This window comes from Sarcophilus harrisii, chromosome 5 (assembly GCF_902635505.1).
Source record: "Sarcophilus harrisii chromosome 5, mSarHar1.11, whole genome shotgun sequence".
Taxonomy (NCBI): domain Eukaryota; kingdom Metazoa; phylum Chordata; class Mammalia; order Dasyuromorphia; family Dasyuridae; genus Sarcophilus; species Sarcophilus harrisii.
This window is the reverse complement of record NC_045430.1, coordinates 91,662,586-91,675,778: the sequence shown is the minus strand read 5'-3', so window position 1 is coordinate 91,675,778 and position 13,193 is coordinate 91,662,586. Positions and strand designations below refer to the sequence as shown.

At 40.1% G+C, this 13,193-nt stretch overlaps 1 protein-coding gene across 1 annotated transcript in view; it reads right to left on the bottom strand.

Moving 5' to 3' along the window:
* Nucleotides 1–12,544, bottom strand: part of SLC11A2 (solute carrier family 11 member 2) — a 45,220-nt gene extending 32,676 nt beyond the window's left edge. The window contains exon 1 of the mRNA XM_031937888.1: nt 12,476–12,544. Within this exon, the coding sequence (XP_031793748.1) occupies nt 12,476–12,524 (49 nt within the window). The 5' untranslated portion in view covers nt 12,525–12,544. The remainder of the gene's footprint in view (nt 1–12,475) is intronic.
* Nucleotides 12,545–13,193: the final 649 nt, after the last annotated feature.

The following is a 13,193-nucleotide window of genomic DNA, read 5'->3' as shown; positions in this document are numbered from 1 at the left end:
AACTAATCAAGAGGGAAGACTTACAAGTGCACACAATTACAGAAACACATTTTATTCAGCAGAGAAATAGGAGTGGAAGGGAAAAAGAGAAAAGGGGAATCTGAGGGAGAATAAATTAAGGGAGGGATTAAGTTTAAGCAAAATAGGCTCTATAGATTAACTCTGAAAGACTTGGAAACTTTTAATGGCATAATGATGAATTATGATTCCTGAGAGAGGTGAAAGATTCAGTGCTAAATCAATCTATCTCTGTTTGTCTGTCTCTCCAAGTCTCCTCTTTTCCCCTTTCTCCCTTCCTCCTCTCTTTTACACACACATACAATTTTTAAACATCACTAAATGTGGTCATTTTGCTTGACAAAAAGTAATAGGAGTTTTGTTTTTCTTTCTTACTCAGTGAGAACTAAGAAAGGATAGGAGGGAAAGGAGCCAGTCTTTTGGTAATTGAAAAAAATTTAAAAGTTCATTTTAAAAAATGGAAGCATCTTTTACAACTATAGCTAGAAGAATCCTTTAACAAGATTCTTGTTAAAAAAAAAAAAATAAACCAATTGCAGGAAATTGAAAAATGTTTGCATAAACAAATATCAATGTAGTTAGTAAAGGGAAGCTGATGTCAGAGAAAAAAATATCTTTGTATCAAATATTTGATAAAGGCCAATTATATGCTATGTTCATTTCTTTTTTTTTTTTTGGGTTTTTTTTTTTCCCTCCCTCTCATGGTTTTTCCCTTTTGCTCCTATTTTTCTCTCCCAAAATAATTTATAAAGCAATGTGTATTAAAAATAAACTTTAAAAATAAAGATCTGCTCCTATGAACCCTGGACCTTATGTGAAGACACTCACCCCCTTGTAGAAGTCCACAGTCAACATGGTATTGTTTTTAGGGAAGAAGTCACTGTGAGGACTGCTGTTATTGACACAGATTTCATGCTGGAATTCAACAGATAAAAGAACACATTTTCATTTCAGAGAAGAGAGAAACAGCTAAAAGGCAGACCCCTACTGCAGGCTGCACCAAAGTTATTGTAGATAAGACAGGTGGCATTTTATGTGTTTGCAATAATTAGAAATAAAGTACCAGATGACAAGAAAATAGCTAAACAAAAGTTTATATTCATGTGGTACATGAATGTAATTGTACCATTTACAATGTATGTGAAGAATAAAGGGAAATATGGGAAGATGTATGTGATCTGATCCTATTCTTCCTTGATAGCAGGGTTGTTTTTGCCTGCCTTTGTACCTCCAGCACTCAGCACGGTCCATAGAATTTACTACAGTGTGCAGAACATAGTATGTGCTTAATAAGTGCTTTTCCAACTTGACTTACTTAATGATAAAATAAGTAATAGTGTGGGGGAGGAGGGGAATTAAACAAGCCTGCCAGAAGTGGTATGTGTGATAACAATCACACTTGTCCCCAAAGTAAAACTGAGAAAATTAACCTCTTTCTTCACTGCTGAGGTTAAGTCCTGGCATAGAACATGGCACAGAACATATTCAGATCCAGCTGCAACTGGATTTGGCATTAACAAAGTATTTAGCACAAATCTCTCATTTTGCAGGAGGAAATTGAGACAGGGAGATAAAGTGACTTGCCTTGTCAGGATCTGACCCCAGGCTTTTGGACTTCAGGGTCATCTCTGTCTTCCACATCATAAAATCACTCCTCCCCTCTACCCCTATTTGTCTCTTTTTTTCTTTCTCTTCTTTTTTTGCTGAGGCAATTGGGGTTAAGTGACTTGTCCCGGGTCACACAGCTAGGAAGTATTAAGTGTCTGAATCTGGATTTGAACTCAGGTCCTCCTGACTTCAGGGCTGATGCTCTATTTACTGTGCTATTTAGCTGCTCCTCCCCCTCTCCCCCCTTTTTTAAATGATTATTCCAATCAAAGGTCCTAGGTAGGAAAAGGGTATCAGGAAGTGGGATACATTCAGAAATGAATAATGTTTAAAAAAAAAAATAGAGTTAGAAAGAGACCAAGAAAGCCCAAGAGGGGCAGAGAAAGCAGATGTCCAGTGTTAGCCTGAATAGTTAAAATGAATTCCAAGAACTTTCATGGTCTCCCCACCCATCTGCCGGTTGAAAAACTAGTTGATATATCTGGCTGCACAGAAAGACCATGGGTGTGAATGAAACCATTTATCTGTAGCGAGAAGAGAGAGATGCATACTTGGACACACCCAGTACTCTCAGGACATACTTGCTCTTGTCATTTAATACACCTCACATAGCTGGTGAAAATTCTAAGGAAAATTTAGAATAGATTAAGAAAAATTCTACTCTTTCTTCTTTGTGAGAAACATTTAGTTTTTATTTCCCAGAAAGGCAATTTTGTAATCAGTGATTTCATAAGTCTAAAATGTAATGGAAAATCTGTCATTTAATACAAAGCTGGCCAAAGAATTGGAAACAACATGGATGTTCATCAATTGAGGAGTAACTAAACAAATCAAGGCATATGAATATCCTAAGAAATAATGAATATGATAAATACATAGAAGTATGAAAAGATGTTCATGATCTAATGCAAAGTGAAGTAGGCAGACCCATGAAAACAATATATACAACAATGTAAAAGACAAAAATGTAAATGGAGAAAATCACCACAAAACAAAAGTGAAGACCACAGAATCTGAAGAGACAAGGGTACATAGAAAAATTAGGAGACCTTCCTGCCCTCATTACTTTGCAGAGGTAAAAAGCCCACAGGAGAGCACAGCATATACTTTCAGATTTTTTTCAATGCCTTAATTGGTTTTACTGATTTCCACCCTCCCCATTTTTTTTCCCCCTCTATAAAATGAATATTTATTATATAGGATGGCTCTCTGGGAAGGTAAAGGGGGACATAATACTGAGAGGAATTTTGCTTATATATATTTAAAAAGCTGGTACTCTAAACTTCTATCATTTAAAACAGAAAACGTGCTTGGGGGCAGTTGGGTGTTGCAGCAGATATAGCACCAGCCTAGAGTAAGAGGATCTGAGTTCAAATGTAACCCTCAAGACACTTGACACTTACTAGCTGTGAGACTATAAACAAGTTATTTAACCCCAACTGCCTCTCCAAAACAACAACAAAAAAACCCAACCCTCTAAAAACATATATTCTCCCAATGGATATGAATAAACAGCTCTTAAAATAACAGCAAAATATTATCAAATCGTATAAAAATTATTCCAAACCACTAATAAGAGAAACACAGATTAAATCCACGGGGCTTTTATCCTCACACCTAGCAATTACCCAAGATGACACAAAGCAGAAATGATCAATGATGAAATGATTGTGAGAAGAAAGGCCCATCAATATACTCCTGATGGAATTATGAGTTTGTCTAAACTTTCTGGAATGCGAATTGGAATTGTGCTAAGAATGTGATTAAAATGACCGTGCCCTTTGACCAAGATATTCCAGATTTCATTGAGATAAAAAATTTAAAAAGCTCAAAATATTTTAAAGAGCAAAGAACTGGAAAGAGACATGTCCATCATGTGGCCCTCTTCAACAATGAGATGAACCAAATCAGTTCCAATAGAGCAGTAATGAATTGAACCAGCTACATCCAGCGAAAGAACTCTGGGAGATGACCATGAACCACTACATAAAATTCCCAATCCCTGTATTTTTGTCCACATGCATTTTTTATTTCCTTTACAGGTTAATTGTACACTATTTCAAAGTCCGATTCTTTTTGTACAGCAAAATAACTGTATGGACATGTATACATATATTGTATTTAACATATACTTTAACATATATAACATGTATTGGTCAATCTGCCATCTGGGAGAGGGGGTGAGAGGAAGGAGGGGAAAAATTGTAACTAAAGATTTTGCAATTGTCAATGCTGAAAAATTACCCATGTATGTATCTTGTAAATAAAAAGCTATAATAATAAATATATAATATATAATAAAATAAAATTTTTTTAAAAAGTCCATCAAGTAGAAACAGCTAAACCAACTGCAGTGATATCTATGAATAATGATGAATAATCATAGGAAGATCTCTATAAAACAAACCAGAATGGAAGTTTAAAATGACAATATAAATAAAAAACTTACGCTCTGAATCTTTTTAAATGGACAAAACCAATTTCATAAGACACCTTGGTGTTTATAAAGTACATATTATATAACATATTTTAAAAACTCAATTCCACTGTATCATACATGTGACTGGTCAAAAACGAATTGTCCCAAATCACCACAGATCTTAGAATCCTGTTCAAAATTAGGCTCTTTTTAAATCTAGAGATTGTAGCATCTAATTTTAAGACTTATTGATTTTAGCTGTGACAATCTGAATAGAATTCTGAATAAAAGTCTCTTCATCTGTTGTTTTTTTTTTCTTTCATTCCTCATCTCTCCATAAACCTTAAAATAAACACATAAACAAATAAATCCAAAGCAACTTGAGAAGAAAGGCTCCATACCCTTTGATCCAGCAGTGTTACTACTGGGATTATATCCCAAAGAGATTATAAAGAAGGGAAAGGGACCTGTATGTGCACGAATGTTTGTGGCAGCCCTTTTTGTAGTGGCTAGAAACTGGAAACTGAATGGATGTCCATCAGTTGGAGAATGGCTGAATAAATTGTGGTATATGAAAATTATGGAATATTACTGTTCTGTAAGAAATGACCAACAGGATGATTTCAGAAAGGCCTGGAAGACTTCAGAAGTGCTGAGTGAAATGAGCAGGACCAGGAGATCATTATATACTTCAACAACAATACTAAGATGATGACCAGTTCTGATGGATCAGGCCATCCTCAGCAACGAGATCAACCAAATCATTTCTAATGGAGCAGTAATGAACTGAACTAGCTATACCCAGAAAAAGAACTCTGGGAGATGACTAAAAACCATTACATTGAATTCCCAATCCCTATATTTATGCACACCTGCATTTTTGATTTCCTTCACAAGCTAATTGTACAATATTTCAGAGTCTGATTCTTTTTGTACAGCAAAATAACGTTTTGGTCATGTATACTTATTGTGTATCTAATTTATATTTTAATATATTTAACATCTACTGGTCATCCTGCCATCTAGGGGAGGGGGTGGGGGGGTAAGAGGTGAAAAATTGGAACAAGAGGTTTGGCAATTGTTAATGCTGTAAAGTTACCCATGTATATATCCTGTAAATAAAAGGCTATTAAATAAAAAAATTAAAAAAAAAAAAAAAAAAAAAGAGAAGAAAGGCTCCTTAACTTTGGTGATCATTTAGATTTTGGGGATAATGTATAAAACAAATTAGTTGGATATTAGGATAGGAATTTCAGGGACCTTTTAGGAAAAGCCACCTTGCTGACATGCTTGTTACCACTGTGTAATTTATCCAATGAGGCTCCATGAAGCCTCAGATCCATGCTAGGAATTGCTGGTAAAAGGATGATAGAAATTTATCCGACCTTAAAAAACACACTGTGTTTTCTGCATTTCTCTTTTAAAATGTTATTCTCTGAGAAAGAAACAGATCCTATTCTTTTATAAGCTTTTAGCATCTGCTGAAGGGTTTTTCACAAAGGATTGATTTCCCAGGAGCTTAAGGGCTCAATAACTCCTTCAGAGATACTTTAATAGTCCAAAGGAATAATAGTGGTAATTACTGGTTTTCTCTGTCCCATATTGTTAAATAGAAATACTTAACTAGTTTTATTAGGAATAATTACTCCTTTTGATTCTATCATGGTTTTACTCAGTGGAGGTAATTGGATTAAGATTTTCCAAAACCAAATTTGACTACCCACAAAAATTCCAAAAAAAAACCCCAAAAAACACATGAAATGTCCAGTTATAAAGTCCATTAAATTCTGAAACTTGTAGTTCTCTTCCCTTCAAGAAGCCTTGATACAAAATAGCTAAATGAAAGCAGAGGCTGTGTTGGAATACACGGGAGCTGTTGGAAAAACAGAATGGAAGCCACCTGACAGTGGCTGCTGGAGAGCCAACCGAGAATGGATTTCCTCTTGTGAAAGACTGATACAAGGAGACTGAGAAGCAGTTACTGTTCTCTGACCTCTCTGAGTGAGAGACTGTTGCATTGTCCGACCTCTCTTCTCTCTGCTTTCAATTTATCTCATTTCCAGTTGTCAACACCTGTGTCAGCAAAAGCTGCCTTGCAATTCCTTCAGATGGTATGATCCACAGATGTGGAGGCTCTTGGAGAATTGACCTGTCCCTTAACAAGGTTCCATACTGTCATCTTACTGGGGAAGCAGGAATAGATAGGAACTTTCTCATTTATTCAAGCTAAGAATCACATTCTGAAAATGCTCCAAAGAAGGAGCATTAATGGGCAGACCCACAGCCACACAAACATACCCTGTTGACCAGGTACAATACAGCTATTGTACAATGTCCTTAAGAATGCCAATCCCTCCCAGAGCAGCTGGAAGTCAGCCAATCTCTCCCACACTTGGTCATTAGGATACAAGTACTGCCAGTTTCTTTAGGTTTCCTAACTTAAGTTCTACAGCCATTGCACTAAACACGAGTTACCAGCCTGGCTGGTAAACACAACTTTCTTCCAACAGTTGGGCTACTTTCTCATTTGAGTGACACGTCTATCCTATTGCTGTTGACAGGGATCTCTGATCCAGTGAGAATAAAAAATAAAAAAAGTGAACTTGGGCTGGTGGTAAGAGCAATGTGCCTAGAGAGGACAACTGATAAAGATTCTAGCAATATCAGGGAAAGGGGCCAGGCTAGTAGAAAAGGAGTGAAGCTCCCCTGTCAACCAGGAGTCTTCAAATTAAAAGGCCTAGTATCTGTCCAAAACTCTTGTTCTTGGTTGGCTAGTCCAGCCCTTGACCACACCCCAAACTTCCAAGGTAATAGTCACATTCTTATAGATTAAAGCCCATCATTTGGCTCACCCCCGACTCTCAGAGCTTGCATTTCCTCTTGTACTTTCATTCCAACCACAACTATTTTTCTCCTAAAAAATATCCTTATTTACTAAGCTATCCTTGCAGAAAATATCTTCACCTAAGGCTGATTGATTCAATAGTGTTCCACATCCCAAAGGAACCCAAAATTCCTTAGATTACCAGTAAATGCTAGGCCAGATGTTCATATCCTAGAATCCACAAACCTAAAAAGGGTCAGTGGATAGATTTCAAGGGATCCATGAACTTGGATAGAGGAAAAATTACATCTTTGTTTTAATATAATTGGTTTCCTTTGTATTTCTAAGTATCTTATTTATACATTAAACACACTCAAAGAAGGGATCCAGGCCACAAAAAAGGTTAAAAACAAAAAACTACTTGCCTAGACCAATCATTCCCTTGGCTTCAGAAATAAGATGACCTTCTCATCATCAGTTCACCCATCAAAATGAGTTTGTCATTATCAAATATGAATAACAGAAATAAAAACAGCTCACAGATAGTGCTTACTACATGCTAGGCCTTGTTCTAAGGACTTAACAATACTTTATCTCATTTAATACAACAACACTGTTAAGTATCCATTCTATAGATGAAGAAATTGAGGCAAACAGAAATGAACTGAATTGCTCCAGGTCACATAGCTAGGAAGTGTCCGAGACTGGTTTTGAACTCAGGTCTTTCTAACTCCACATGCTGAGGCTATCTTCTGAAGCACAAAGAAATCAGGAGTAACATCATCTTCCTTCCCAGTTCCTACGTTGCTGGGCTGCACAGCAGATAGAATGGAGCTGGTCCCTGTTCAAATCCTACCAGAGATTCTTCCTTTTTCTCTTTCTCTAACACTTCCCCCCCCCTTCTATTCTCCATTCCTCTTCTTTCATGTTGCCTTTTTTTATGTGATACATATTTATTTATTTATACACATATTTATTTATTTATAAAGAAAATTCCTTATAGATGGGAGGATCATCTGGGTGAGATGCATTTGTTACATTTTTTAATATGGTCAATGAAAATGGACATTTTGAATATGGTCTGACTCTGTACTTACAAGGGCTTTAAAATTGGATTTTTGTCATTTGCAGAAAAAAGTCCAGAAATTATTTCTACATTCTGATGTGAGTTGCTCTTTATCTTCCACTTCCACTACAAATTAATTAAACTAAAAGGTTTAACAAGGTAAGGAACACTTTTACATTATAATATCCCAATTTACAGTTGGACAAAGAAGGCTTAGTAAAGGACTGATTTGAAACTGAGAGGGAAATGTCTTGTTTCTTGACTTCTGTCGGCAGACCATTTTTCAAAATGCCTCTATCACAAACCACAAAGGTTTGAGGGGGAAAAAAAAGAAAATGCCAAAAGGCAGTCTTAAATTAATCCAAAAGGCACTCTTAAATTAATCCCCACCTCACCTCAAATGAATTATCTGCTTTAAAGATCTTGTCCCTTTTCTTCATCTGAACATTTCAGGAAGAGACTGCTCTCCCATTTCATCATACTATCAGCAGACTTTTAGTCATAAGAATTTAATTTCCCTGCCTTATTGGAGAGTTAAGTAACTAAATTCCATGTGGTTGTGTGGATTGCAGCTGAAACCCGGCACTGCCGTAATAAACAATGCCTTTTCTGCAAATTCTAACTTCCTCATTTAGGGATTAGTTCCTGACTGTTAACTATATAAACAGCAACTTCCCTGGGAAGAAAAATTCAGGCAACAGAAAAGTCTTTCATTATGGCCTCTCAAATAGTTTCCTGAGGCAGGAGAGCCTTTTGAGCATCAAAGAAGGTATAACATCTGTCTAAAGACATGACAGGAGGAAGGGGTCTCTTTGGGAAGGGAGCATCTGTCCCAATGCTAAACCTCAAGCCAATAATCTCCCTTCCTATGATAGGCATCCTGAGTCTGACACTATGGTCTCCAATTGTGTGCCCCAGGGGTTTACTTCCCACCCTTCTACCCTTATACGATGGAAATTGTAAACAAAAATTCCAGAAACACAGGTCCAAATCCTACTCCTTTTACTTTTAGTCTATTTATACCTAAAATATTTATCTATCTCATTGGGTTTATTTGTAAGGATCAAGTAAGATAATACTTAGCTGCTTAAACCCTGGTTTTGATCCCATAAGGACTCTCGTAATTGAATGTGGGTGATAGCAGAAATATGATTTATTAAGAGTAAATGTTTGATTTGTATACTTACATGCCTGGGACAATGTAAAAATTTCTCAGGTCTCGAGTGGAAAAAGTTTTAAGAAGTCCTGAGATATTATATACAAAGCAATCTGCAACCCTGAACACACTATATAAATGCTAATTATTGGGGTAACTAGATAGTCCAGTGGAGAGAGCACCATCCCTGAAGTCAGGAGGATCTGAATTAAAATCTAGTCTCAGACAGACTGTGTGAACCTGGGCAAGTCACTCACTTGATTAATGAAAACAGAAATGATACTGCTTGCCCTATGGGTTACTGTGAAAATCAAACAGATAACATGAGTCAAGGAGCTCTTTAAACTAGAAAGGAGGAACTACAGGGGTAAACTGACATCACCTCCATGAGGGATGCCATCCACTGAGCTACTATGACCTTTGATCCTCTTGGGGCCTACCTATCAGCATTCACAATATCCAAAGGTTGCAATGCAAGTTCTCCCAGGTCTCCCCCCTACAGAGTCTAAGAAATGTTGTCTCACTGCTTCAGGAAATCCCCTTCTCAACTCCCAGCTGTAGTTCCAGGAACATAGGAGACAATAGCCTGCAAAATCCTAGTATTTCTTCTTCCTACATTCGTTTCCCTCCTGTAGAACAGAACCAAGTACAGATGTTATCTAGTAAAGAAACAGCCTAAGAAATGGTGTAAGCCAGAAGCAAGAAACGCTTTATCCAACACACAGGGGAGGGGAGGGGAGAGAAACCTAGGAGAGAAAATGGGAGATCACAGAGATCTACAGAAAATCTCAGAGGGTGTTACACTCAAGACAGGGAACAAAGGGAATCAAACAGCCAGGAAAATCACACACCCGAGGTCTCGCTCAGAAACTTACTAGATTTAAAGGAAAGGGCATTATTCCTAAACTAGCAGGTCTAACTGGATGCCGCAAGGGTCAGTAACCTGACACTCTCCAAAGGCAAACTCTAGATCCAGCAATCTGGTATGGCCTTGGCAGGTCCCTCTTGCAGTCCCTCCCCCCACCTTTAGCAAGAACCCTCTCTTCCAGGAAGTCCCCCCATGCTCTACTATAAGGCCTTCAATGACAAGGAAACAACCATTCCCCGGGACAGCTCATGTCCTTCTTGGAAGCTTATCAGCTTTTCCCTTTATTGGGTATAAACGGTCAACTTCTCTTCCAACAAACCCTTTCCTAGCCCTGCTACAAATCGGTAACTTTTGTAGATTTCTTTAAAACAAACAAACAGACTTTCAAAGTGGCTTTCTCGTCCTCGAATTTCCCATTGGACGGACAGGGACACTGAGGTAGGGGGCCTCCCGTTATTGTCAATGACTAAGAAACCAGTTCCCTCGCTTTTGTCCCTAGTGCGAATCCCAGCTCAAAAGCCCCCAGGTGGCTCCAATGCGCCCTCAACGCCGCTGTCTGCCTCAGTTTCCTCCTCTGTCAAACGAGGATAGCTGCCCCTGCCTTCTACGCCTACTTCTAGGAGAAAAAGATGGTTTTGCAAATTGCTGGGCAGTCTCCAAAACATCATATTATAACACTCTTTATATTATTATGGGGGGAGGGGAGAAATTAGCGCATTTTGCGGAGGCCGGGGGCGAGGGAGAGGGGGTTTGCCCACCAACCCCAGCCCCGCGCTCTCCCCACAATCCCCCGCGCACCTCCTCGAGGCGAGCCGGCTTCTCTCGCCTGCGCAGCTCGCCCGGGCGAGGGGCTTCTGGGACGCGGGACTTTGCCCTGGGCCGGGATCCACTGCGGCGGCGCCAGGCCGCGGGTCACGGGATATGCGGGGGGGGGAAGCCCTCCACTTGTACTTCCATTCCCTTCCCCACCTCCAGTTCCGTAGGAACCACCGCTCCTGCAAGGACCCCGGCCCTCAGGAGCCGCGCACTACGCACAAAGATAACAGGATTGTGGCCGCCTGACAGTTTAGCCCTGACCTCTGACCTTGCGGCGGCCTTGGGGCCCGAAAGCTCACCTGCGGGGCAGCCCTTGGTAAACAGGTTTTCTCGCTCCCGGCATAGCCATTAGAGCCAGCGCTCTCAGATCGCGGGCACTCCCCCTCCCTTCCCCTTACCATCCTCCTTTCCTCCCCCCCCCTCCGCCAGCCCGCGCGTCCCGCCGAGCCTCACTGGGATTGGTCGGCGATGCTGCGACCGCGCACTCTCATTGGCGGACTCTCCAGCTACGCCGCGTGGCAAAGCCAAAGAGACAAGGCGCACGTCCTCTGGAGCAGCGCCCCGCTGCGTTTGGAGGAGAGAGGCGCAAGTGAATGTGGTCCGACTCTAAAAGCCGGCTGCGGAGCGGGAAGTGTCCCGGGTGAGCATCCGCTCCGGAGACAGGCAGCCTCCCGCAGGAGCGAGCTCTCGCTGCCCCCTCACTTCGGTGCCGTTTGGGGACAGGGATGTCTTCCGGGCGTCACATCTTGACGCTGCATCCAAGGGAGGAAACACAACTCCCCGTTTCCCCTGGTCCCCTGTGCTGTCACTTCGTAGCATCCTTCTCCATCCCGGAGAGGAACACAAGCCACCAACTGCTACCGCACCGGGCCCCTGAGCCAGGGCTCCCTCCGCTTCGTAGAGCTCACCTCGCCCCTACAGTTTCTCCTTTTCTTGTGACTTTCCAAGACTCGGCTACAGATAACTAACCTCAGATTCTTCTTGGCTGGAGAAGTGACCCCAGAAGCACTGAGGGAAAAGCAGGGATCAGCTGGTTTCTGGGTCATCTTTTAGGAAGCGCAAATAAATAATCTAATAAAATACAATTAAAATTTAAAAACAAACTACATACAACGTGATTTCTTTTAAAGTTTCTTTTTAAGGGTTATTTGTTGGGGATGGGGGCAACTTAAGGAAAAACAAAACTTGGAAGCAGCCAGGAAAATCAAATTGCTCCTTTGCCTATTCATGCCGCTTGGTACGCCTTACACAAACTGCTCGGGGGGGAAAAAAAAGATCTTTAAGAGCGAATCTTCAAAGTTTGAAGTGGAGGGACACGAAGCTGCAAGGCAGGAAAAAAAAAGCAGAACAGAAGCTTACACATACAGAGAAGCAAAATCGAATCACCCCCGCCATTATCCTCAAGGCTCCGAAAGCCTCAAAATAGTTTTCTCCTGGAGAGAAAGAAAAAAACAGAAATCAGAAAAGACTTTGAATCTTTGCAGACATCTGAGATTCAGGAAGAATTTGCCCCCAACTTTTCTCAAGATAGGAAACTTTTCTTCAGAAATGTCTGATTGAGGTAGAAAGGAAAACCCAAAGAGATAACAGAAAAAAGGCTGAATGTTTCTACCCCTCCACGGCTGCCTGCTTAAGTAAGGAGTATCCTTTCGGCTTCTCTAGGCAGGTCTTTGCTGCTTGGCTGCTCTGTAACTACTTACTTAGCTCACAGCTGGGAGCAGCCTCTGTGTCAGCCCGCTTCTTCCCCATGGTGCAAAACTGGTTTGCTCTCTCCTGAGAGTGTTCCTCCCTCTATATAAGACCTGAGCCGACTTCTTTGATAAGGTAAAAAAGTACGTCAAATTCTAGCCCTAGGCAGAAAAATGTAAGATTTGAATTCATAAACTTGACCCACGCCCTCCTTGGCTCCCAAGGACAATCAAATTTCATCTTTGACCTGTTATAGAAAAGTAGATAGGTATCATATATCTGTCAGTTCTAGATATTAATGAGCTATTAATTAGTTAGGGAAATCTTTATTCTTAAGTCATTTTCTGTACTATTTGGTCAGAGTTGAAATGGGACGTGTTCACTAGTGCGTGGTGGGGAGTGGGACAGGAGTTAAGGGCTGCTTTCCTTCTGAATCACACCATCATCACAGCAATGGATTAGAAACAAGTCTCCCATTAAATTCACTGAAGTATGATAGGTTTGTCATTAGTGTCAGGGGTTGTTAATACACCTCTGTTCCCCCAAGGTTAGTTGAGGACAATTTATCTCAGATATTCTACTTGCATTTTCCATTAATGAATTGCATTTTTTCTGGATCTGAAGAACTAATAGGAATCAGTTTAGTTCATCTGAAAGCTTTCTCTCTGGCCATTTAAAACCTAGAGCCCAGATTTTTAATAATCAAATTGTAGAAAGAAGACAGATAGG